The 23,887-nt window shown below is 38.0% G+C and overlaps 1 protein-coding gene across 2 annotated transcripts in view; it reads left to right on the forward strand.

Annotated features, from left to right (window-relative positions):
- FMN1 (formin 1) overlaps positions 1–23,887 on the forward strand; it is a 429,632-nt gene that overhangs the window by 256,609 nt on the left and 149,136 nt on the right. For both annotated transcript variants that reach the window (XM_030814363.1, XM_030814364.1), the window contains one exon: positions 8,714–8,801. In XM_030814363.1, coding sequence (XP_030670223.1) covers positions 8,714–8,801 — 88 coding nt within the window. The remainder of the gene's footprint in view (positions 1–8,713; positions 8,802–23,887) is intronic.

Here is a 23,887-nt window from a genome sequence, read left to right on the forward strand (position 1 = left end):
TAGATGTTCCTAGATAAATAAAAGTGTAGGGTGTTCATGACCACTAGACTTACAAGAGATGATAAAGGGAAGTCTTTAAAGTTGAAATGAAAAGGGCATGACACAGCAACACAAAAGCATATGAAAGCGCAAAGCTTGTAGATACAGGTATATATACGGATAAATACAGTATACTGTAATGATGTGGATAAATCACTTTTAACCCTGGTATAGAATTTATACCTGCCAGATATTAAAAACAAATATAATTATAAAAATATGTTAATGGATACACAATAGAAAAAATATAATTTGTTATATCAACTACATAAAGTGTAGGAGTGGAGAAGTAAGAGTAGAATTTGTGTATGTAATTGAAATTAGCTTAAAATAGATTATTATACCTATAAAATGTTTTATGTAAGTCTCATAGTAACAACAAAGAAAATGCCTATAGAAGATACAACAACGAAAAAAAGAGAAAAGAATCAAAGCAAGTCACTATAAGAAACAAAACACAAAAGAAGTCATCAATATAGAAAAAGATAAAACTACAAAAGCTACAAAACAATTAACAAATTAGCAATAAGAAGTTCTTGCCTCTCAGTAATTACTTTAAATGCAAATAGAGAAGATTTCTCAGTCAAAAGACATAAAATTGCTAAATGGATAAAAAAAAAGATGGAACTATATGCTGTCTAGACTCAAGGACACAGGCTGAAAGTGAAAAGGGATGGAAAAAGATATTCCAAGAGTTAATTAAAAGAAAAAAATGACATCCTTAGCTAAACTAAAAACAATCCAAAAGAGAGAAGGGTGGCAATAGTTAGAGTTTAAGTCAAAAACTCTAATAAAAGACAAAGAAGGACACTATTTAATGATAAAAGGGTCAATTCACCAGGAAGATAAAACAGTTATATGTGCACCCAACATACAAGCCAAACATATGAAGCAAATTTTTACAGAACTAAAGGGAGAAATACACAGCAACACAACAATGGGAGATTTCAATAGCCCACTTTTGATAAATGATGTAACAAGACAGATAAACAATAAGGAAACAGAGGACTTGAGCAACACTGTATACCAAATGGACGTAATGGAAATAAACAGACTATTCCACCCAACAGGAATTGGGTTTTGAAACACATTCTTCTCAAGTGCACATTCTCCAGGATAAGTCACACGTTATGTCAGAAAACAAGCCTTAACAAATTTTTAAAAATTGGAGTTATGCCACGTATCTTTTCTGACCACAATGGCATGAAACTAGAAATAATAGCAGGAGGAAAACTGGAAACTTCATACATACAGAGAAATTAAACAGCACACTTTTGAACAACTAGTGGGTCAAAGAAGAAACCAAAAGGGAAATTGGAAAATATCTTGCAACAAACAAAAACAAAAATACAACATACCAAAACATATGAGATGCAACAAAAGCAGTACTAAGAGTAAGGTTTTAGGGTGAACACCTATGTTTAAAAAGATTTCAAATAAACAACCTGACTCTATACCTCATGGAACTAGAAAAAGAAGGATAAACTAAGCCCAAAGTTAATAGAAGAAATGAAATAAGGATTTCAGCAGAAATAAGCAAAATAGAGTATAGAAAAACAATAGGAAAATAATCAACAAAACCGAGTTGGTTTTTTGAAAAGATAAACAAAATTGACAAATCATTAGCTAAACTAAGGAAAAAAGAGAGAAAACACAAGTATATAAAAAATGAAAGAGAAGACATTACAACCGATGCCACGGAAATAGAAGGATTATAAGAACCTACTATGAACAATTACATGCCAAAAAATTGGATAACCTAGGAGAAATAGATCAATTCCTAGAAATGTACAACCTAGCAGGACTGAATCATGATGAAGTGGAAAATCTGAACAGACCTGTAACAAGTAAGGAGATTGAATTAGTAATCAAAAACCTCCAGAGAAAAGCCCAGAACCAGATGGCTTCAGTGGAGAATTCTACCAAACATTTAAAGAATAATTAACAGAGAAGCAGTGCTTCTCAAACTCTTCCAAAAAATTGAAGAGGTCACCCTTCCAAATTCATTTTATGAGAACAGCATTACTGTGATACCAAAGCCAAAGACATTACAAGAAAAGAAAACTACAGGTCATTATCTCTTACAAATACAGATGTTAAAATTCTCAACAAAATACTAGTAAACTTAATTTTTTTTTTTTTTTTTTTTTTTTTTTTTGAGACAGAGTCTCACTCTGTTTCCTAGGCTGGAGTGCAGTAGCACAATCTCAGCTCACTGCAACCTCAGCCTCCCGGGTTCAAGTGATTCTCCTGCCTCAGTCTCCCAAGTAGCTGGGACTACCAGGCACGTGCCTCCATGCCCAGCTAGTTTTTTGTATTTTTAGTAGAGATGGGGTTTCACCATGTTGGCCAGGCTGGTTTCTAACTCCTGACCTCAAGTGATCCGCCTGCCTTGGCCTCCCAAAGTGCTGGGATTACAGGCGTGAGCCACTGCACCTGGCCTAGTAAACATAATTTAATAGCACATTAAAAGTATCATATGCCATCACCAAGTGTCAATTATCTCTCAAATGCAAGGATGGTTCAACATATGAATATTTATCAATATATATTACATTAAAAGAACAAAGGGTAAAAATATTTTGATAGATGCAGAAAAAGCATTTGAAAAAACTCAACACTGTGTTCTGAGAAAAACTCATCAAACTGGGAATAGAAGGAAATTACCTAAAGAAGGAAATATTCTTTAGAAGGAATAGAAAGAAATAAAGACCATATACTAAAACTTCAAAGCTAATATTATACTCAAGGTTGAAAAACTAAAAAGCATTTCCACTAAGATCAGCAACAAGACAAGGATGCTCACTCATGCTACTTTATTCAACATAGTACTGAAAGTCATAGAGACATTAATCAAGAGAAAGAAATAAAAGGCATCAAAGTTGGAAATGAAATAGTAAGATTATCTGTGTTCACAGATATGATCTTATATGTAGAAAACCCTAAGGATTCCCCCAAAAAAGTAAACTGTGAAGAACTATTAAAAACATTCAACAAACTTACAAGATTCCAAATCAACAAACAAAAATTTGTTGTGTTCTTATACACACAAAAATATCAACTACCTGGAAGGGAAATTAAGAAAACAGTTTCATTTAAAATAACATCCGAAAAAATGAAATACTTAGGAATAAACTGAAGAAAGTAAAAGACTAGTACAGACTAGTTTTGAAAACTACAAAACATTGCTTAAAAAAATTTAGGAAGACACAAATAACTGTAAAGACATCTCATATTTATGTATTGAAAGAATTAATATTGAATGTCTATATTCCCCAAAGCAACGTACAGATTCAATGCAGTTCCTCTTAAAATCCCAGTGGCAGCTTTGCAGAAATAGGAAAAAAACAATCCTAAATAGGAAAAAACAATCCTAAAATTTGTATGGAACCACAGAAGACCCTGAGTAGCCAAAACCATCATGAGAAAGAACAAATCTAGGGGACTCACACTTTCTGAATTCAAAACAAATTGCCAAGCTGCAGTAATCAAAACAGTATGGTACTGGCATAAAGACAGACATTATAGGCCAATAGAACAGAATAGAGAACCCAGAAATAAACCCAAGCATATACAGGCAAATGTTCTTTGACAAGGGTGCCAAGACTATACAATGGGGAAAGGATAGTCTCTTCAACAGATGGTGCTGGGAGAACTGGCTATCCACACACGAAAGAATGAAATTGGACCCTTATCTTGGAACATACACAAAAACCAACTCAAAATAAATTAGAAACTTAAATGTGAGACTTGAAACTATAAAACTTTTTTTAAAAATAGGGAAAAGTCCTATAAAATTGATTTTTGCAATTATTTCCTGGATATAACATGAAAAGCACAGACCCCCCCCCCAAAAAAAAAGCAAAAATAACAGATGCACAAAGGGAACTATGTTAAATGAAAAAGCTTCTGCTCAGCAAAGGAAACAATCGACAGAGTGAAAAGACAACTTACAGAATGGGAAAAAATATTTGCAAACCACATGTCTGATAAAAATGGGCTAAAGACTTATCCAAACATTTCTCCAGAAAAGGTATACAGATGGCCAACAGGTATAGAAAAAGATGCTCAACATCACTAATCAGCAGTGAAATGCAAATCAAAATCACAATGAGATAACCCCTCACACGTGTCAGAATGGCCACTGTCAAAAAAAAAACAACGAAAAATAGCAAGTTGTTTTGAGGACGTAGACAAAGTGGGACCTTTGTACACTGTTGGTGGAAATGTAAAATGGTGTAGTCACTATGGAAAACAGTATGAAGTTCTTTAAAAATTTTAAAATAGACCAGGGACGGTGGCTCACGCCTGTAATCCCAGCATTTTGGGAGGCCAAGGCGGGCAGATCACGAGGTCAGGAGATCGAGACCATCCTGGCTAACACGGCGAAACCCCATCTACTAAAAATGCAAAAAATTAGCCGGGCGTGGTGGCGGGTGCCTGTATCCCAGATACTTGGGAGGCTGAGGCAGGAGAATGGTGTGAACCTGGCAGGCAGAGCTTGCAGTGAGCCGAGATCGAGCCTCTGCTCTCCAGCCTAGACGACACAACGAGACTCTGACTCAAAAAAAAAAATTAAAAATAGAACTACCATATGATCCATTAATCTTTCTTCTAGATATTTACCAAAAGAATGGAAGTCATTGTGTTGAAAAGATATTCCCATGTTTGTTGCAGCATTATTCACAATAGCAAAGAGATGGAGACAACCTAAATGTCCATTGATGGGTGAATGGATAAAGAAAACGTGGTGTCTACATACAATGGAATATTACTTGACCACAAAAAAAAGGAAATCTTGTCATTTGCTACAACATGAATTGGCCTGAGGACATTATGCTAAGTGAAAATAATCTGGTCACAAAAAGATAAATGCTGCGTGATTCCACTTATATGAGGTATCCATGGTGGTCAAACTCAAAGGAACGGAAAGTAGAATGGTGGTTCCCAGGGGCTGGAACAACGGCAAACTGGAAATTTGCTATTCTGTGGGTATAAAATTTCAGTTTTGCAAGGTGAAAAAGTTCTAGAAATCTGCTGTAAAACATTGTGCTTGTAGTTAGTAATGTACTATGCATTTAAATTTTTGTTAATAGAATACATTTCATGTTGTGCACTTTTCATAAAAATAAAGAGAAATTAGTGTTAAGCCTTCGAAGCCATGGGAGAAAAAAAGAGGAAGAGACTAAGAGGATTTAGGACATATCATTCTGTGCCCATTGTGTCCCTACCATTTTAGTTGGTTTTGAGAAACCTGGTGGTATTTCACAAGAGTGGCTACGTGGAAACATAGAAGGATCTTTTTGAAAATTTACTTAAAAGCAGACGGAGAATTTGGTTCAGGTAGGGAAGAGAATACAAAATGCTCCCAACTTCACCACTGCTTAGCTGCCCCCAGCCCCTTTTTAGGAAATCAGCATCAGATTTCCAAACAAAAACATCTTAAGGCATTAGTCCCAGTAAAGGTAACACTTACCAAATACCTGGTTGTGCCAAGTCATTCGACAAAATTCCAAGCATGGCTTATGGTGATAACATCCTTTCCACAGTTAAGCCGGGTTGTATAATGGGGTAAGGGGTAGATTTGCCTCATTTTACTCAGGGACAGACAGAATCAATATCTTTCTTGCCCTTTTACTCTCTTGTGATCTCTCTCCTGCTTTCTTTTAATTAGCTAACAGAAACGTGCATTTGTACATTACCTTTCTTGTAGGCAGAGTATTACTGGTAATTTTCAGAGCCCTAACTGGATAGCTTGGTGCGTGTTCATTTGAAGAAACTTCTGCAACCCAGCTGTGATCTTGTCATAAATTTGATCCTGTTCCTGTGTCCTTGTCATTGATGTGTATGCCATGGTTGTGGTTGTATCAGTCACCATCCTGGACACTTAAGAATAAATCTAGTCAATTCCCAAAACGTTTGTCTTTTTGAATTTGCACTCCAGTTAGTTTAGGTGATGCTTTTATTTGCCTTTTTGACTCTTTACAGCAAACTTCTTACGATTTGATCTGTCTCAGTCACCTCCGCATCCCCAGAATACAAAGCAGTGCCAGGCACACGCAACGTGCACAGTAAATATTTTTTGAATGGGTGCATGGCTGAATAGTTATTTAAAACTAAATTGACTTTTCTTAATTTTTTTATTGGATGAAAAAATCATTTGACTTTAAATTTGGGTTCTCTAAGAAAAATCCAGAAACTGCATTTTTAAGGAAGATACTGTATTATGCTTAATTGCCTTTTTTTTTTGCTTTTACTTTCATATAAAAAAATACCGAGTACCTTCTCTATTTCTCTTTAAAACTCCTAAAATGCTGTATGCCTCAAGAATTTTTCTCTCTAAGGCGAATGTTGAAATGCTTAAACATATTGACTGAAAAATGAGATTTTTTTCCTTTACATCTTGATTAATACTTAGTATTTACTATATTTTAGGTCTAATTGTTATATGAAAGTAGCCATTCTGAACAGGTAAAGGAAAAAAATATCTGGCAATAACTGATTCAAGATCGATCAATCAACAGGTAGTTAGACAATTAGGCAGTTAGATCATCTTTATTGGAACAAACTATTGTTATCCCTTATTTTTCAACCAGCAAGCAACTCAGCTATTACAGTAATAATACAAATGTAGATGTTTGTTACTGTTTAGTCTTGTCTTCACAGTAGTTTGGCAATTCTGTAAGTACCTGGGTGGGAAGGAAAGCACAGCTGTTCAGCCTAGTTTGTATTTTAACTAGCAAAGCACATTAAAAAGATTTGTAAGATTTGTGGGCCGGGCGCTGCGGCTCACGCTTGTAATCCTAGCACTTTGGGAGGCCGAGGCGGGCGGATCACGAGGTCAGGAGATCGAGACCACGGTGAAACCCCGTCTCTACTAAAAATACAAAAAATTAGCCGGGCGTGGTGGCGGGCGCCTGTAGTCCCAGCTACTCAGAGAGGCTGAGGCAGGAGAATGGCGTGAACCCGGGAGGCGGAGCTTGCAGTGAGCCGAGATTGCGCCACTGCACTCCAGCCTGGGCGACAGAGCGAGACTCCGTCTCAAAAAAAAAAAAAAAAAAAAAAAAAAAAGATTTGTGTTTTGTGGGTGCTTCTCTTTTATTTTTGTAGCCCTGCCACATGAGAGAAAAGATAGTTTTTTTCCTTAGTGGCAGCTTTGTGATATGTTACTAGGGAGTCGATCTGGTTTACTAGTTGTAGAGAAGCACAAAACTATGTCGACTTCTCCATGGAATATTCATAAAGGTTGAAATAACTGGCAGTGAGGTATGTGGAGTTTCTATGAAGATTGTAAAAATACACATTATTATAAAAAATAATTTTAAGGCCAAGTATGGTGGCTCACACCTATAATCCCAATACTTTGGGAGACCAAGGTGAGAGGATGGCTTGGGCCCAGGAATTTGAGAGCAGCGTTGGCAATATAGTGAGACCTCACCTCTACAAAACATCAAAAAAAAAAATAAAAATTAACCAAGCATGGTGGCCTGCACCTATAGTCCTTGCTACTCGTGAGGCTAAGGCGCAAGGATCACTTGAGCCCAGGAGTTCAAAATTACAGTGAGCTGTGATTGCGCCACTGTACTCCAGCCTGTGTGACGGCGCTGGATACTATCTCAAAAATTAATTAATTTAAAATTAGAGCTTTGTGTGCAAGGTATTATATTGTTTATATTAATAATAACAAATAGGAAGTAACCTCTCTGAAACAGAAAAACTTTAAATAAATGTATGTCAAGAACTGTATTAGGTGCTTTGCATATAGTCATTTAATTTCTAAAATAAATGGATGGGCCAGGTGCCATGACTAATGCTTGTAACCCCAGCACTTTGGAAAGCTGAAATGGAAGAATCGCTTGAATTTAGGGTTTGGGGTCAGATCAGCCTGGGCAACAAAATTTTTAGAGAGACCATGTCTCTCTAAAAATTTTTAAAAATTAGCTGGGTGTGGTGGCGCCTGCCTGTGATCCCAGCTACTCTGAAGGCTGAGGCAGGAGGATCACTTAAACTCAGGAGGTCAAGGCTAAGGGGAGCTCTCATGACACCACTGCATTCCAGCCTGGGTGACAGAGCTAGACCTTGTCTCAAAATAAAATAAAAGCGTAGACTAAATACAGTCAGCCCTTCATGATGAGGAAATCAATTCATAGAGATTGTCACTTTACCAAGGCCATATCACTGGTGGCTGACTCAGATGTTCATGCTTTTTCCCCTAAATCACTCAGAAGATGACATTACTAAAAAGATTGGAGGCTATGAAGTGACTTCACCAGTAGTAACATGAAAATATTCCAATGATAAGTGAAAAAGATGGATATGACATTGTATACATCTTGATGCTGGTATAACTTAGTACTTGAGTAAAATGATCAGAGTAACATAAAGATTTAGTGTTTGTATTAGGCTGATGGAATTTTTTGTGTTTATTTTATAAAATGTCTTTCATTGTGTAAGATGTCTATAATTGTGCATAAGTTACTTCCCAATTAAGTGTTATTTAAAGAAGAGTGCATGCAGCATCAGTTTCATCAATCAGTGTATCTAAAAAATCTTAATGTTTTTGATGTGCCTTCTGAAAGACTGCATGGTCATTTGAGCTTGTATTCTCTTTTTTTTTCTGAAAGACTGGTCATTTGAGCTTGTATTCTTTTTTTTTTTTTTTTTCTAATTTTAGATCATCAAATTGTTGGATGGAAAACGATCTCAAACTGTGGGAATCTTGATATCTAGTTTACACTTAGAAATGAAGGATATCCAACAGGGTAAGTCTTTTCTATCACTTTTGTTTTACTTTTTCCATTTTTTAAAAAACATTTTGGCCGGGCACGGTGGCTCACGCCTGTAATCCCAGCACTTTGGGAGGCCGAGGCGGGTGGATGACGAGGTCAGGAGATCGAGACCATCCTGGTTAACACGGTGAAACCCCGTCTCTATTAAAAATATAAAAAATTAGCCGGGCGCGGTGGCAGGCGCCTGTAATCTGAGCTACTCGGGAGGCTGAGGCAGGAGAATGGCTTGAACCCGGGAGGCGGAGCTTGCAGTGAGCCGAGATTGTGCCACTGCACTCCAGCCTGGGCGAAAGAGCGAGACTCCATCTCAAAAAAAAAAAACAAAAAAACATTGCATTCTGAAGAATGTCAAACACATATAAAATTAGAATGCCCTAATGAATCCGATATACCCAATACTCAGCTACAGAACCATCAACTCACTCTTGTTTTATCTGAAAACCCCCTCCTCTCACCAAGTAGGTTATTATGAAGCAAATTTCAGATGCTTTGTAAGTCATCTGTTAAAAATGTTAGTACTATTGCTAAAAAATAAGGATACTTCATTTATTTATTTGTTTTACAGATGGGGGTTTTGCTGTGTTGCCCAGGCTGGTCTCAAACTCCTGGGCTCAAGCAATCTGCCCACCTTGGCCTCCCAAAGTGCTGAGATTACAGGCACGAGCCACCGCGCCGGGCCCAGGGGTACTTTTCCAAACAATACTCCATCCAGTGCCATTATCCTTCCTTTAAAAACATTAATCATAGTTACTCAGTATCATCACATAGGTAGTTCTAATTTCCCTGTTGTTTGTATACTCATTAATTCATCCGTTCATTTATAGTTAGTTTAAATGAGGATCCAGACAAATTCCATGCATTGCCTTTGATGTGTCTCTCAAATTTATTTTACTCTAGAAGTTTCTACCCTCCATTTTTTCCCCTTTTGTAATTTATTTGTTGAAGAAACCAGGTCACTTCTCTGTAGACTTTCCCACATTTTAGATTTTGCTGATCATGTTGTCGTGTTTTTACTTATCATGTTCCCCTGTCCCCTGTTTTCTATAAACTAAGCTAGAGACTTAATCTGAGTGGAAGAATACATCATAGATGCTATTATGTTTTCTATCAAGAAGTACATAATATTTAGTTATCTGTGATGTTAGTGAGCACTTATGATCTTTGCCTAGATTTATTATTTCATTAGAAGTTTTCAAAATAATGATGTACTAATTCCATCATTTCTTTTTTATTAGCTGGAATACTTCTAGGGAGAAACACTTTCCTTCATTTGGTTACGTCATTGTTTCTTAATCCTTTCATTTTCAAAATGTGATTTATATTTGGTTATCTTCTGCTCCATTTTAGATAAAAGACATTTAAAGAGAAGAGATTTTGTGTGTACGTATTTTTATTAGTATCTAGAAAAGTAGACTAGAACACATCATACCTTTTCAAAATCTGTGTCTCGCATGAAAACAATACTCCCCTTTCTCACTAATTAATTAAATGTAAATCTTTGGGGGTTTTTCTGGTTTTTGGTTCGGTTTGTTTTGTTTTGAGACGGAGTTTTGCTCTTATTGCCCAGGCTGGAGTGCAGTGGCGTGATCTCGGCTCACCGCAACCTCTGCCTCCCAGATTCAAGTGATTCTCCTGCCTCAGCCTCCCAAGTACCTGGGATTACAGGCATACGCCACAACATACAGTTAATTTTTTAAGTAGAGATGGGGTTTCTCCATGTTGGTCAGGCTGGTCTCGAACTCCTGACCTCAGGTCATTCACCCGCCTTGGCCTCCCAAAGTGCTGGGATTATAGGCGTGAGCCACTGTGCCCGGCAAATGTAAATCTTTATATTGACATTTCACTTATATTTTCTGAGTGATAATACAATCTCTTAGATGGTTTCAGTAGAATTTAGTATGAGTTTCACAGTGGAAACATCTGAAACCACACTGCCCTTTAGGTTTCAGTTCATGTTGTTTAGTTGTTTGACTTTGCTACTGAGCAGAATACCCATAGGTCCTGACCTACAAGACCCTTCAGTTACTTTCACATCACCTGCTACTTTTCCATTCAAGGGAGCTTTGTTAGGGACTTAAAATTTCACTACATTGTAAAAATTAAAAATTCCACAAAAAACTAGAACATCTTAAATGATAATCACAGAGCATTCAAATAAGCTATATACTATTTAAGCTCATTAACAGAGCTGAATACATAAGTGTGAATATGAAACCTCAGATAAAGTGAGTTTGGCAGAGGGTGGCTAAAAAGGCTTGTCATTGAAATTAGAATAGGATTCTTCAGGGACTTTAGAAGAATCTAAAGTTAGATCTTCCAGAAGAATTGAGTTTCTGATGAATTCACATCAGAAGAATGTGATGTTAGAGCAGAGGGAAAAAAGGAAAAGCAAAAACAAATGTTTTCAGGGGAGTTTATAGTCTTTTGGTAAAGGACTGACTCTTTTGAAGCAGTTACTGAAGTTAGGGATTCTTCAGGTATCACAAAACGGTCTTGTCTTGACAGTGGTCTCCATGAGCCTGGTGAAACTCAAGTGTGCTTGATTTCATCACCGTGATGTGTAACGCTGTGGATGTGAGTTTTCACAATGTCCATATAACCTTAGACTATATTCCGTTTGTTTTAAGCATGTCCTACTGCAGTGTGTCAGATTTCCACATGGATAGAAGTCATTCCAGCCATGTGATAGTCCATTTACCAGCTCAGGACTGTAAACTTTCCCATGGCATTCTAGCCTTATTAGATTGAATGTTTATTGTGAGTTTGAAAAGATATTTGTTGATCAGGACCTTTTCCAATGTTATACTCTAGATAAGAACATGCTTCTGTGAAGCATAAGTGAACTTTCATTTCAGCATCGGAAATGTTGACTGTAGCATCACAGACTTCTAGGCCTTGTGGGAACTTCATTGTTCATTTTCCTTCCCCGAGCACCTCTGTGATCCACCACAAAGTTGGCTCCTAAGTTCTAAAAAATCATCTCCATTCCATTTCTTTGTTTAGTAATGTATTCCAGATGAATATGGCGCTATAACTGGTGGTTAGTTTTCCTTTGGAGTCATTGACTGACACTGGCATCTGAAGGTCATTAGGAGCCCAGGCTGTATCAGTTGTATTTCATTCTGAATTTGTGTGTGGAATGTACTTGGCCTTGTGTTGTCACCCTGGTGAAAGGACTCCCTGTGCTGATGTTGGCCTAAAAGGTTTATTTTAATGTAAGAGGGGCTATGGTTAGATATGATTGGAGGAGGCCAGCTGGCTGCCTGGCAAGGTCTCACAGCTGACCAGCCCTGGTGAAATGACCACAATTCAGAGGGTGTTCTTCAGCCCTGTGGTCGTATATTCACCTTTAGCCATGCACAAAGCCCAGAGGCATTAACTCATACTTTCCAAACTCACAAGAAGCTGATGTATAAACCAGAAAGCCAGTATATTCACTTAGAGGAGAGTATTTCTTCTTAAGACAAAAAAAAAAAAATTGTCACATTTATTGATTGTTTTCTCCACATCATTTGTCTCTACCTGCCATTTTCCCCATTAAAATGTCATTTCCATCACTCTATTTCAGCATATGCATAATAAGCACACAGTAAATATTTTTTTGAATGCAAATAAACAGGCATAAACAGGTTTACAGACGAAATACAGTACATGGTTCTCGGAAAAGTGTACCATTAAGTTGATAGGAATAGAAGTACTTACAGGCATTCTGGATCGCTTCAGGCATTCCAATTCTCCAAATGGCAATGACATTTCAATTTTTCTGAGATTGCAGCCTTGTCACCTTGATAATAGTTTTGTGTGTTTCAGTCTGCAATTATCTCCCACAAATAGATCATCTGGCTTTTACTGGTTTGGCTCTTTAAGAGCAATCTTCTCTTCTTCTTTTGTAAGAAGAGCACTTCTCTGTGCTCTTCTTAACACAGCCTACACTCTCCATTCAGGAAGAGTTTTGGTTCTCTGTACCTTAACATCTGACAGGTAACAAGGAGCAGGGCTAGTGTTCATTCCTTTATGCATTTCTTTGCCAGGAATTTCTATGATAATTAAGCATTGTTTGCAAATAACTGGGCTAATGTGTCATGCATAAAAGTCATATATTCAGATGTTCGTTGAATTTAATTCAACTTTTAAAAAATACAGACTTAATCTTAAACTAGATAGGATCAGAATGCCATGTATTCTATTCCAGTGCATTTGGACAAAACTGCCTGCTTGCCTGCCTTCTTTCTTTCCATAAAACTGTATTGAGTGCCAGCTCCGTATCAGGTGTCATATGGATGTACAACACACGGATGTACAACAGCACATAAGATCAGGCTCTAACATCCTCAGGCACACCCAGGATGGTGGGAGAGATGTAAAGCAGCCCAACATTACGGTAGAATTGCCTATGAAATAACAGAGCAGTATCTTGACTCTTCCTGTAAAACTTAAGATTAAGTCTGAGAGGATGAAATAGTGGTCATCACACAGAGATGGAGCTTTTACAATTGAGGAAAGAGCATGAAACAAAACATGTGAAAAACAGACATATGTAATCCCTGACTTCGGGAGGCCAAGGCAGGTGGATTGCTTGAGCCCAGGAGTTCGAGACCAGCCTGGCCAACATGGCGAAACCCCATCTCTACAAAAAATGCAAAACTCAGCCAGGCATGGTGGCACGAGCCTGTAATGCCAGCTACTTGGGAGGCTGAGGTGGGAGAATTGCTTGAGCCTAGGAGGTGGAGGTTGCCGAGATCACGCCACTGTACTCCAGCCTGGGCGACAGAGCAAGACTCTTATCTCAAAAAAAAAAAAAAGAAAAAAAAAGAGAGACACAGCTGGAGTATATAGATTGTATATATGAATGTGGGTTGTTTTAAGATAGAAGGCTAGAAACACAAGCAACATCCAGACCAGGAAGATCCCTGAATAGCATCACAAGAAATGTTTATATTATTGCATCAGTAATGGGGACAAGAAATCTAAGAAGGGCCATGTTGTGATCTGATTTTGAACGCAGCAGTATCTATCACACTGTTCATGGAAGACTGGCCTCTAATGCTTTCCATGCTTGGCCAAAGTGTAGATCTCTTACTTCACTTTGTCCCACCTGCATCTTGTCTCACTGCACTCTAGCCAACTACAGTGATCTTCTTTGATTTCTTAAAGAGGCCAAGTACTTTTCTTACTCTTTGTCATTGCATGCACAATACATTTTGAATGAACTGTTCTGCACGCTCCCTCTGTTTGAAACGCTTTTCCACCCCACTCTCTATATAGCTAGGTGTTTTTCTTTAGGTTTCAGCTTAAATGTCACCTCCTAGGAGAACCTTTCTAGGTCCTCCCACCCTAATATAGGTCATCCTAATTTAATACTCTTATTTCGTTCACAGCAACTAATATTTTATTTGTTCATCTACTTATGTTTTTATTTACATCTACCACGAGAATATAAGCTCTAAGAAGGAGACTGCTCACTGATGTATCCCCAGCACCTTGCACCTGTGTCTGGCACCCAGGTGATGATTATGAAGTGCCTGTTGAATGAATAAAGAAAAATAGGACTGAAGGTGGAGAAATCCTTTAGAAGGGATTGTATTTGTTCAGATGATAAATGACAAAGGTCAGAACGGAAGCTATATCTATAGAAATGTAGAGAAAAGACCACGTATGAGGGATATTTGGAGAGAGAATTGCTACAGTTGCTCACATCAGATGCAAGGAGTAATACAGAAGACTTTCGGCTGTACCTTGGGTTTCTGGCTTCAGCAGGAATGTGTCTAATGGTGCCCCAAGCCAGAAACTGAAAACATAGGCACAAAAGCAGGGCTTGAAGCATGAAGGTAGATTCTGTTTTGGATGATTTGAGTGTGAGATGACTGGAAACATCTCAGCTAAAGTGTTCAGTGAGCATCTAAAAATCTACCTTTCTGCTAGTGGTAAGCGGATAGGGCTAGGTTAGACATAACATACTCCCAAAAGTAACCTTTATCACTTTATTTCTACCCAAGATAGTATTTGCTGTCTTGTAGAAGAAAGCCAAATCCATATGCTGGCTGAAGTTGAAAACACTGAATCACCAAAGGAAAAGCCTTGGTTGTAGAGGAAGAATGGTTTCAGGAGGGTGACCATAATACCAAAAGCACTTGCATTTGGTCCAGGAGAGACTCTGAATAAGTGATTTACTTACTGCTGGTTTTCCATCTGCTAGATAGGATGACTTATATTTAAAAGCATTTGGCATCCTTGGTCACAGTGACTGCCTACATGATTGCAAATTAGTGTTTTCATTCCATGTTAGTGAGTTCCTCTTATTCTTGTCCCAGGGGAGATAGAAAATTGCTGTTGACTATTCTTGATATAAACGTTCATATGCATTGCAACAGACTAGATGCCAGAAACCTCCTGGCATTCATTTGGAATTTCCCATACACTGAGAATTCATATTTATAATATTTAAATAACATCAAGATAAAACATCCTTTATTTGGTTCTTACTAGTTCAGAACGTCAGTTTGAGAGATCAGCTGCAACACTGGCTTTCCTTCTGTTTGGGAATATCAGTTCAAAGTGTACAAAAGGGATGTCAGCTATGTGCTCAGAGTCTAAAACCCAGGTCTGAGAATGCCCGCTGGACCTTGTTCCCTTTTGCCTTAATAATTGCCAGAATCTTTGTCAAAGTTTATGCAAGTTGTCTAAAACATAATGAATTTGACCAGGCATCTGAAATCCGACACAACTTATCTAGGACTTTGCTGAGGAACAATCTCAGTCTAGCCTAGAAGAGTGTCTACTCAAAAGGCTTCTGGTCTTCAGAATTTTTTTATCATGCACCCCAACAGTAAAAAGTTTTAGTGCATGCTTCTCAAGGTCTGTTTTCTAAAATATGTAAGTGTAGGACATAACTAATATGCATGTTATAAAATATATGCAAAAATATGAATTAAAATAAGATTAGTAATATTTTTAAATGTCTTGCTAATTTTGATGGCTTTGGGTTCTCATGAGCCTGGTATCTCAAGGCTCAATATGTGATTACAGTGAGTCTCATTATTAATAATAGTGAAGTTAAACCCACATTTTAAGTAGCCTTAGTGATAAACTCTGTTTATGGGGATCAACTTCTTGGCGGGTGTCATTTGGCTATCCTTGTTTTACCCGCTTCCATAACTGATGAAGAGTTTGTACTAGCAACCAAAGTGTCTGCCCTACCATTTTCCTATGGTTGATGGATTATCTTAAATCTGGGGTTTCACTGCAGGAGGCTTTTGAAGCCAACTTGTTTATTTTGTGAAGTTTAGTTAAAACCAGATTTTAGAATAAGAAAACTTCATTTAATACCCCCTCATCACAATACGTTGAAAGCAAAGGAACAAGTGAGCATGCCACGTCTGAAAGAGTTTATCCACCAAAAGTGCCATGTGACCCTGACCTGCTGACATACAGACTAAATAAATGGGCAGTTTCAGTTAACTTATTAACTATGGGTAGAGCTAAATTTTTAAAAATGCTAGATAAATATAAGTAGTCACTCTAATATTTTCCTTTCCTTTTCCACCTTTTCCTCCCTCCCGTTGCGTCTAAAACACCTAAGCAGCGGGGCTCCCACCTGCCCTTTCTAAACCATTCTGCATTCCTTCACTCGCAGAGCTGAGTCCAGAAAGCAGAGGGTGGCATTTCTTTGTACTTTACCTTCAGGCAACTGGCTGAGACCATCCAATCTGCCTGGAATGTAATTTTGGCTTAAAAGAACCAGAACTAATGGACGAACAGAAGCAGCTTAACCCAAACTGTTTCTCATTCCACTGCCCTCTGGAGAATAGAGGGGATATAGAAGGGGAAGTTTTGTGAATTCTATGCCCTATGCCCTTCTTTGAGGTTTGAACCATGGACAATTGTAATTGTGCCTGTAAAAGGAGACCTTGGGCAACTTCGGGCATAGTACATGCCTGGACTTAGGCGAGAATTTGGATTTTTGCTTTATGAGATTGAGTGATTTCGAAGTTTCGTAATAGATTAGATAAGTATCCCTTTTGCAATTGTCCATTTCTTCCACCTCCCAAGCAGCTCCTCTTCACTGTGTGTTTTATACTTGTCTCTTACTCCATCAGAGCCCAGGTTAACATGACACAGTAGCAGGCGTTTAGCAATTTAGATAAGATTATAAACTATACTATATTCTCTTGATTTTTTTTTTTATCTTTTTGGATGCAACTTTTGTTTGTGTTTCTTCGTGTGCTGTGTGCCTTAGTTTTCCTTTTTGGTCAATTTTGGCATGCAGTGTAAAATTACAATTATTGCTATATATTCAAGAAAATCAGACTTTATGTTACTAGAGATTTTATTTTCTTTTTATTTAAGATAAGGTATTTTCAAGTTCCAGGTTTCTTTTTTTTTTTTTTAAAGAAATTCTGTCTGCTGTGACTTAGCTGCAATATTGATTATTTTTGAAGAACTGCAAATAGTTTGTAACAAAGGTTAAAGCTTAATCATTTTATTGCATATGTCGAAATAGCATATTAGAAGTGAACTGCGTATTAGCATGAATTAAATAATGGTGGAACTATGAATGCATATACTAAGTAAATGAAATTTTCATAACATGGGCTGTATGTGCTTCCCACTCCGGGATTGCTGATTAATGTAAAAAGCATGTGATGCCATTTAGAGACCATGGTTTCTTTGTAGCCTTTTGTGGGTAGTTTGTTCTTCATTGGTTAATTCATTGAAATTTTTTTTTAGGTGGTAAGGATTTTAGGTGGAATGATTATTTATAGCCTGACATCTATGAAAGATGAAGGAAGTACAGTCTTGGTCCAGTAAATTACCACCGCCTTGGAGGATAGTTGGGGTGATTGTCGAATTGAGCTTGGGAAACCAAGCAGTGTGACTTTGTGCCTTAGTTTCATCATCTGTAAAACTAGAAACAACAAATGCACCCGCCTCATATGATTAAATGCGAAACACTTAGAACAATGCCTGGTACAGAGGAAGCTGCCAATAAATTCTATCAGTTATTAAGTATTAATCCCCAATAAAGTCTGCCTGCTGTCCTCACCCTGTGGTGGAGTGGACAGCGATTCTTTTAAGCTGCTACTTAATTGGTGCCCTTAAGCGTCTCATTTGGATACTTGCGTAGAGTGAGGATTTGTGCATATCTGGGTTTGCACAGGCATGCCTGGTGCTTATTGGAGGTGGAACCTAGTGTCCAGTAGGAGAAACGCAAGGTATAGTTATAGGAGAACTACAGGCCTCTTCAATGGGAGCAGATCTGTACAGTCCCCTGGCCTAGCCTCCGAGTGGTCCTTCCACGCTCCACACCCCTCTCTGCTGGCTCCCCTTCTTTCCACTTCTTGCAGTTTTTTTCGTAGACTTGGTGTTTGCTCTCAAGGATGACCTCATTGTTGGGAGGGACAACTATGGGAAGATGTTTCTGCCTTCCCTTTCCTCAACTCTCAGATTGTACTACTGCCTCTTCCCATGAACCCCATGTTATCGTTTCCTTTGTAGAGGTCACGAAGTAGGTTTGTCAGAGTTTTGTGGGATATAGGTGACATGAGAGTTTCAAAAAACCAAGTCCTTCTATATTTCTTTCCCTGCTCTGTTCTCTTTCTCTTACTGATTGAATTTTTATCGAGTTCTGAAAAATACCAGTATTTTGGGCAAAGCAGCTAAGTTTTGTGTTGGCTGTTGCAGAGTTAACATTGTAAACAAAATAATTTCTACTAATAGAGTCAAGTAATCCTATCAAACTTTGCTTTCCTGGGCTGGACTAGACTATATCTAGTCCATTTGCAAAACATTACTACATACCCGCTTTGTGCAAGAGGCTTACATCAGTCACTTAAGGAAATAAAAAGAAGAATAAAACAGGCTACATGCAAATCATTCTCAAAACCACCATCAGCCAAAACCTGGTGAGCCAACCCAACCCTACCTACCTGTGGCATCTCCCACATTTCGGATGACCAGATTTGCTTTGGCTGATCTTAATAGACTATATAAGATATGCCTTTCTCACCACCGTGTCCCATGCTTCTTGCTCAAAGGTGCTCCCTCAGTCAAAGGGAACAACTCCCTTAAATAACTCTGCCCGTCTTTTTACTCATTAGAAGCCCTTCGAACAGCAAGTGCATTCTTTGTTTATATGGGCATGGTACACTTGGAGATAGAAGTGTTCAGGGTTGAAAAATGGCTGGAAAACTGAGAGAATCCTGCATGTTCTTTCTACTTAACCCTGGTCTTGTGAAAAGCCATCTCTTACCCGGAGAGGGAATTTTCCTTCTTGTATAAGACCCTGACCCCTCGCATGTGCCCTAAAGCAGGCACATAGTTTTTATGTGTGCCTGTTAGTTTCAATTTGTGATACTGATCTGCTTTTTGTCCCTGCTGACGGTTATTATATCTTAATGGGCGAAACACTACTCTAATGATCCTTGTGTATATAATTCTTGTGGTACAGAGCAGGCACCAGAGGACCACATAAAAATGTTTGCCTCAATTTCCCTGCAAAAAAGAAGCCCAGAAACCAGACTTGACCAAGTAACAGATTTTTAAAGGTAAAGGAATCCAATAAAATTACCAGCTTTTCACAGCGTGTGTCTACTTCCTTTTGACATATTGTGAGGTGTAGGTGAAATATTCTAACCGAACTGACAGTGTGTGCGAGACAACTAAGGAGGGAAGGAGATAAAAGTAAAAACCACCAGCAATGATTGATATTGCAGTAGCAATGAGCTGTTGGGGTCTCCCCTTTGTGGACTTGACACTTCACCTTTCTGACACCATCTGCAGGAGTGTTAGTATAATGAGACCTATACAGATGGGAACAAAAGCTAGGATTACTTGGAATTACTGTATCAGAGCTTTGAGGCTTGCTGTAAAATTACATAGGCTTGTATTTGTTTATTCAATTTATGAGCGGTGTGCCTGTGTGCACACACATGCGTGGAAGAGACAGAGACAGAAAGTGAGTGTTTTCAAAGTATAAAATGGGGGGAGCGATCTGATCCTGGGTGACGCCAAAAATAGTTTAGTTGAAGACTGACTTCTTTCCACATTGTGATCATTATGATAACTAATTAATTAGTTAACTAATTAATTGGGCTTATGTAATGGCTAATAAGTTTAATGGTAAGTGCTTGCAAGAATTACTTAATCGGAGAGCATTCATTGATTCTCTAATACATTGTTCCAGTATTTTGAGAATAGAATTATCAGATGTGGATTCTGGCTCTCTAGGAACCTAAACTGTATTTGGTGACTAAGACATGGGATTATGTACATGTAAGGCAGTTCTCTTAGGCATCCTAGGACTTGGTAGGCCTTTTTATTTTTTAGACTTCTGGCTGATGCCCTAACCTTCCCAGGCCAATACTATTAGAAATAATACAACTAATTTAATCTCCATAAGTTCTAGGCTCAATATCAATGTCTTGATATTGCTTCTTCTACCTCTGAATTTTCTTTTACTTTTTAGATTTTATTTTTAAGATCCTTCTGTGGAAGAGGAGAAACTTCAGTGGAATACTTGGCATTGGCCCTAAGTTCATCTGTTTATCTACTTCTTTTACCTGTCCTTTCCTCTCTACTCCATTCCTTTCCCAGTCCCTGGGGGACAGATCAGTAGTCATGCTCACCTCTTAGACTCCTCTGCCTGTTTCTGGGGGAATGGTACAAAGCTCTTCCCCTAAACCTAGACTCAAAGCCTCCGGGTGGTTTTAGACTCTCTCAGTCCCCAGAGCTGGTTAGCAATGTCACTATAATAGTGCTCTGTAGTGTCCTAATTTTTTGCCCTATCCTTTCTGTCCACACTATTCAAGGTTTTGCTACCTCTTGCCCACTACAATAGATTCTAAATTAGTCTTTTCAAATTTTGACTTTTTGTGTGTGTAATATAATTTTGTCCAATTTACTCCTCTATTCATAACTGCTCCACAACTCCCTCCTGTGTAACAAGTGTATTACAGGTTCATCATAGCATTCAAAATTCTACAAGGTTTTATCCCAAACCATGTTTGGAGTGTATCTTTCTAGTCCCTTTAATTAAGTCTCTATTCAAACCAAAATTGAACTACCTGCCATTGCCTAAACATTTTGTGAGTCTGTCTATTATCTGCTTCTTCTGGCTGGAATGTTTTGTATCCTTCCAGTTTACGTTCACTGGCACGTATTGCATACTTACAAATTGTCATTGCATGGATGAATTTAGCTTAGTTATTGGTGATTAATAGATGAGTGTTTTAAGTGTCTGCCTAAAGCAATGTAACACTTGAACTTTTACTCAACCTTTTTTCCTAAGGGGATACAACTATTTAAAACTTTTTTGAATAAGGAAAGATTTTCCTTATTCATTCCCTAATAATGAGAAAACTCATCTTTGAAGTTAATTATTTTTGTTAGGGAATATTCAGGCAAGTGGTATAATCTACACTGAGTGTATGAGTTGGGGACGCAATTATGTAACTGCTGGCCAAACCCTGATTTTTGGACAGGGTCAAATTGGGAAGAAGCAAACAACCATAATTCAGATAGATGCCTTATAAGGCTGTGCCCCTTATAAGGGTTTCTTTTTAAGACCCCATGTTCTCTTTGTCAAGAAGCTTTTCCTCCCATCAGCAGAAGGACTCACTCTTCAGGAGTCCTATGGTATAATTATACCCACAAACATCTATGTTATACCTGCTGCACCCCTGGTACCATGCTGGGAGACAATTATCAAGATGCATAAGAAATCAGCTGCTGACCGCAAGGATTTCACAGTCTACTGGGAGAAGGAAACAGTTAGGCAACATACTACAGATTCTTAAAGTATACCATCTTCACCTTATGTAAAATATGAGAGAGGTGCCATGGCAGAGGAAAAGATCGTGGACTTAATGATCTGAGGGTCAAGGGATGTCCTTCCAGGGCTTTGACCTCTGTGCCTTGGAGAGATGAAGAAAGGGAGGAAGCCATGGCATGTTCAGGAATGGGGAAGGACACAGGTTGACTGGAACCCATGGTGCATGGAGAAGATGGTAGGAGATGAGATTGTAAGTGTAATTGAGGCCAGGCAGGGAATGAGTTTAACAACCAGGCCAAGGAGTTTAGACTTCACCGAGTGTTTAAAGGAAGATATTGGAGGTATGTTAAGCATCACAGTAAAATTTTGAAATCCATGTTTTTAAAAAATAACCTTGGTACAATGAAGGATGGATTTATGAGAAAGATTGAAATTAGAGATAAAAATATGATAATACAGACTTGGAGGTACCTGGCATTTCCCTTAAGACACGTGATCCGTTATTTTTTGTAATTAGAGTTCTGTGTCATAGACCCTTCCTGTTAATAATGCTTTCTGAAGTTGGATCTTGAGTGGGGTTTTAAAGGACTGGAAGGGTTTCATAGTAACTGCGATCAGAAACACCTAAGAATTCTGGAAGGTTGCATTTACAGCACAAATCACTCAGTAGTTGTAGTTTTCTTTCTCTTAACTCTTTCCAGATGTTAAAGGGGATAAGGCATTAACAAGCATTAAAACACATTTACAATGTATATATTTGAAATCATGATAGTAATAGCTCATATATACCATTTTGGGCTTATACCATGTTCTACGTGCTATGCTGAGCATACATCTTACCTCACTTAATATTTTCAGTAAGTGGTGTTCGAGCTGTTTTATAGATATGCTGAAGCTCAGAAAATTTAACGTCAGGATCACACAATGAGTACATTTTTCTGTGTCCATGATAGTCACCTTGATTTTTTTTTTTCTGTACCTTGAATGTGTTCCTTCAGAAAAAGAAACTTGTCTTTGCAATTACCTCTCCCTGGGACGTTATTCTCCAAAATAGCCACAAAACTGACCTCTGCAGGTCTTCTCTTAAATGTCACCTCCCAAAGAAGCCTTCCTTGATCCTCCTGTCTAATGTTGTACATTTCTCTGTTTTACTTTCTTCATAGTAAATTGTTATCTGAAATTATGTATTTACTTGTTTATTTTCTGTCCCCAGACTAGGATATAAATTTCATGAGATTAATTAAGTACTTTGCACTTCTAACTTAAAAATCTACGGTATTTAGAACAGGTCCTGTACACATCAACAAATATTTATTCAAGGGCTGGATGGGGGAATGAATGAATCCATATCTTCAGAGCCCATGGTTGTTCTCAGTCCCAACCTCTCTGGGTGTTATTTTTCTGCTACTGAACACACTGGAAGGGGCACAGCTGACAATATCATCTGAGGAACTGTGTACCTGGGCCCCAGACTGATTAACTTTTAAAAACTGAATATTTACTTACTAGGAAAAGAAACTCACAGGTCATTCTCTTTCTCATTAGTTAAGATTATTTGATTATATCTAAGCTTGTAATATATAGTTACCCAGGATGCATGATTAGTTAACATGTAAACATTTTTGGTAGATTATTGTTTAGAATTTGAACTTTTCTTATGCGCTCATGTTGGTTGATTTTTGTAAGAGAATACTGAGATTTACATAAAATAGACATTGTTTCTGGCTATTTTGGTTTTCAAAGCACTAGACATTTAAAAATCCATGCTCTGTCTGACAAATTAGTGGATTTATATGATCTCCACACACAAAATAACAGTCTTGAGAGGGCAAATCCTTTCTTTCTGTCCTTAAACTGCATTTTTCTTTGGTGGTTTCAGATTGGCCTTTGTGGATGTGTGGTGTTCCTTTGTCTTGGTGGAATCCGAGGTGACTGACTTTCTCTCTAGCATATTAACCTCCTCTTTTCTCTCGGTTCTGTGTATCTAGGAATAGCTTGCTGATTAACCCCTAAGTTTGAGAAGGTGGCCTGCAAAGGAATTTTAAGTACATTTCTTGGTGTTCTGTGAGGTTCCATGATCTTAGCTCAGTTAATTTTAGCTTTGTTAAAATTGTATGAAAGGGTTCATGTGGTTGTAAACCACAGAAGAAGCAAAATACCTCAAAAACAACCTGCCCCTTACCTTGATCCCCACCTTGCCAAAAACCGTGGTGTGATGCAAATGAACAGAATAATAGTTGACGAGCAAAATTTTAAGGCATTCTAAGTATCACTGGTTGGTTTAATAAAA

The sequence above is a fragment of the Nomascus leucogenys genome, chromosome 6, assembly GCF_006542625.1.
Source record: "Nomascus leucogenys isolate Asia chromosome 6, Asia_NLE_v1, whole genome shotgun sequence".
NCBI classification, from domain to species: Eukaryota; Metazoa; Chordata; class Mammalia; order Primates; family Hylobatidae; genus Nomascus; species Nomascus leucogenys.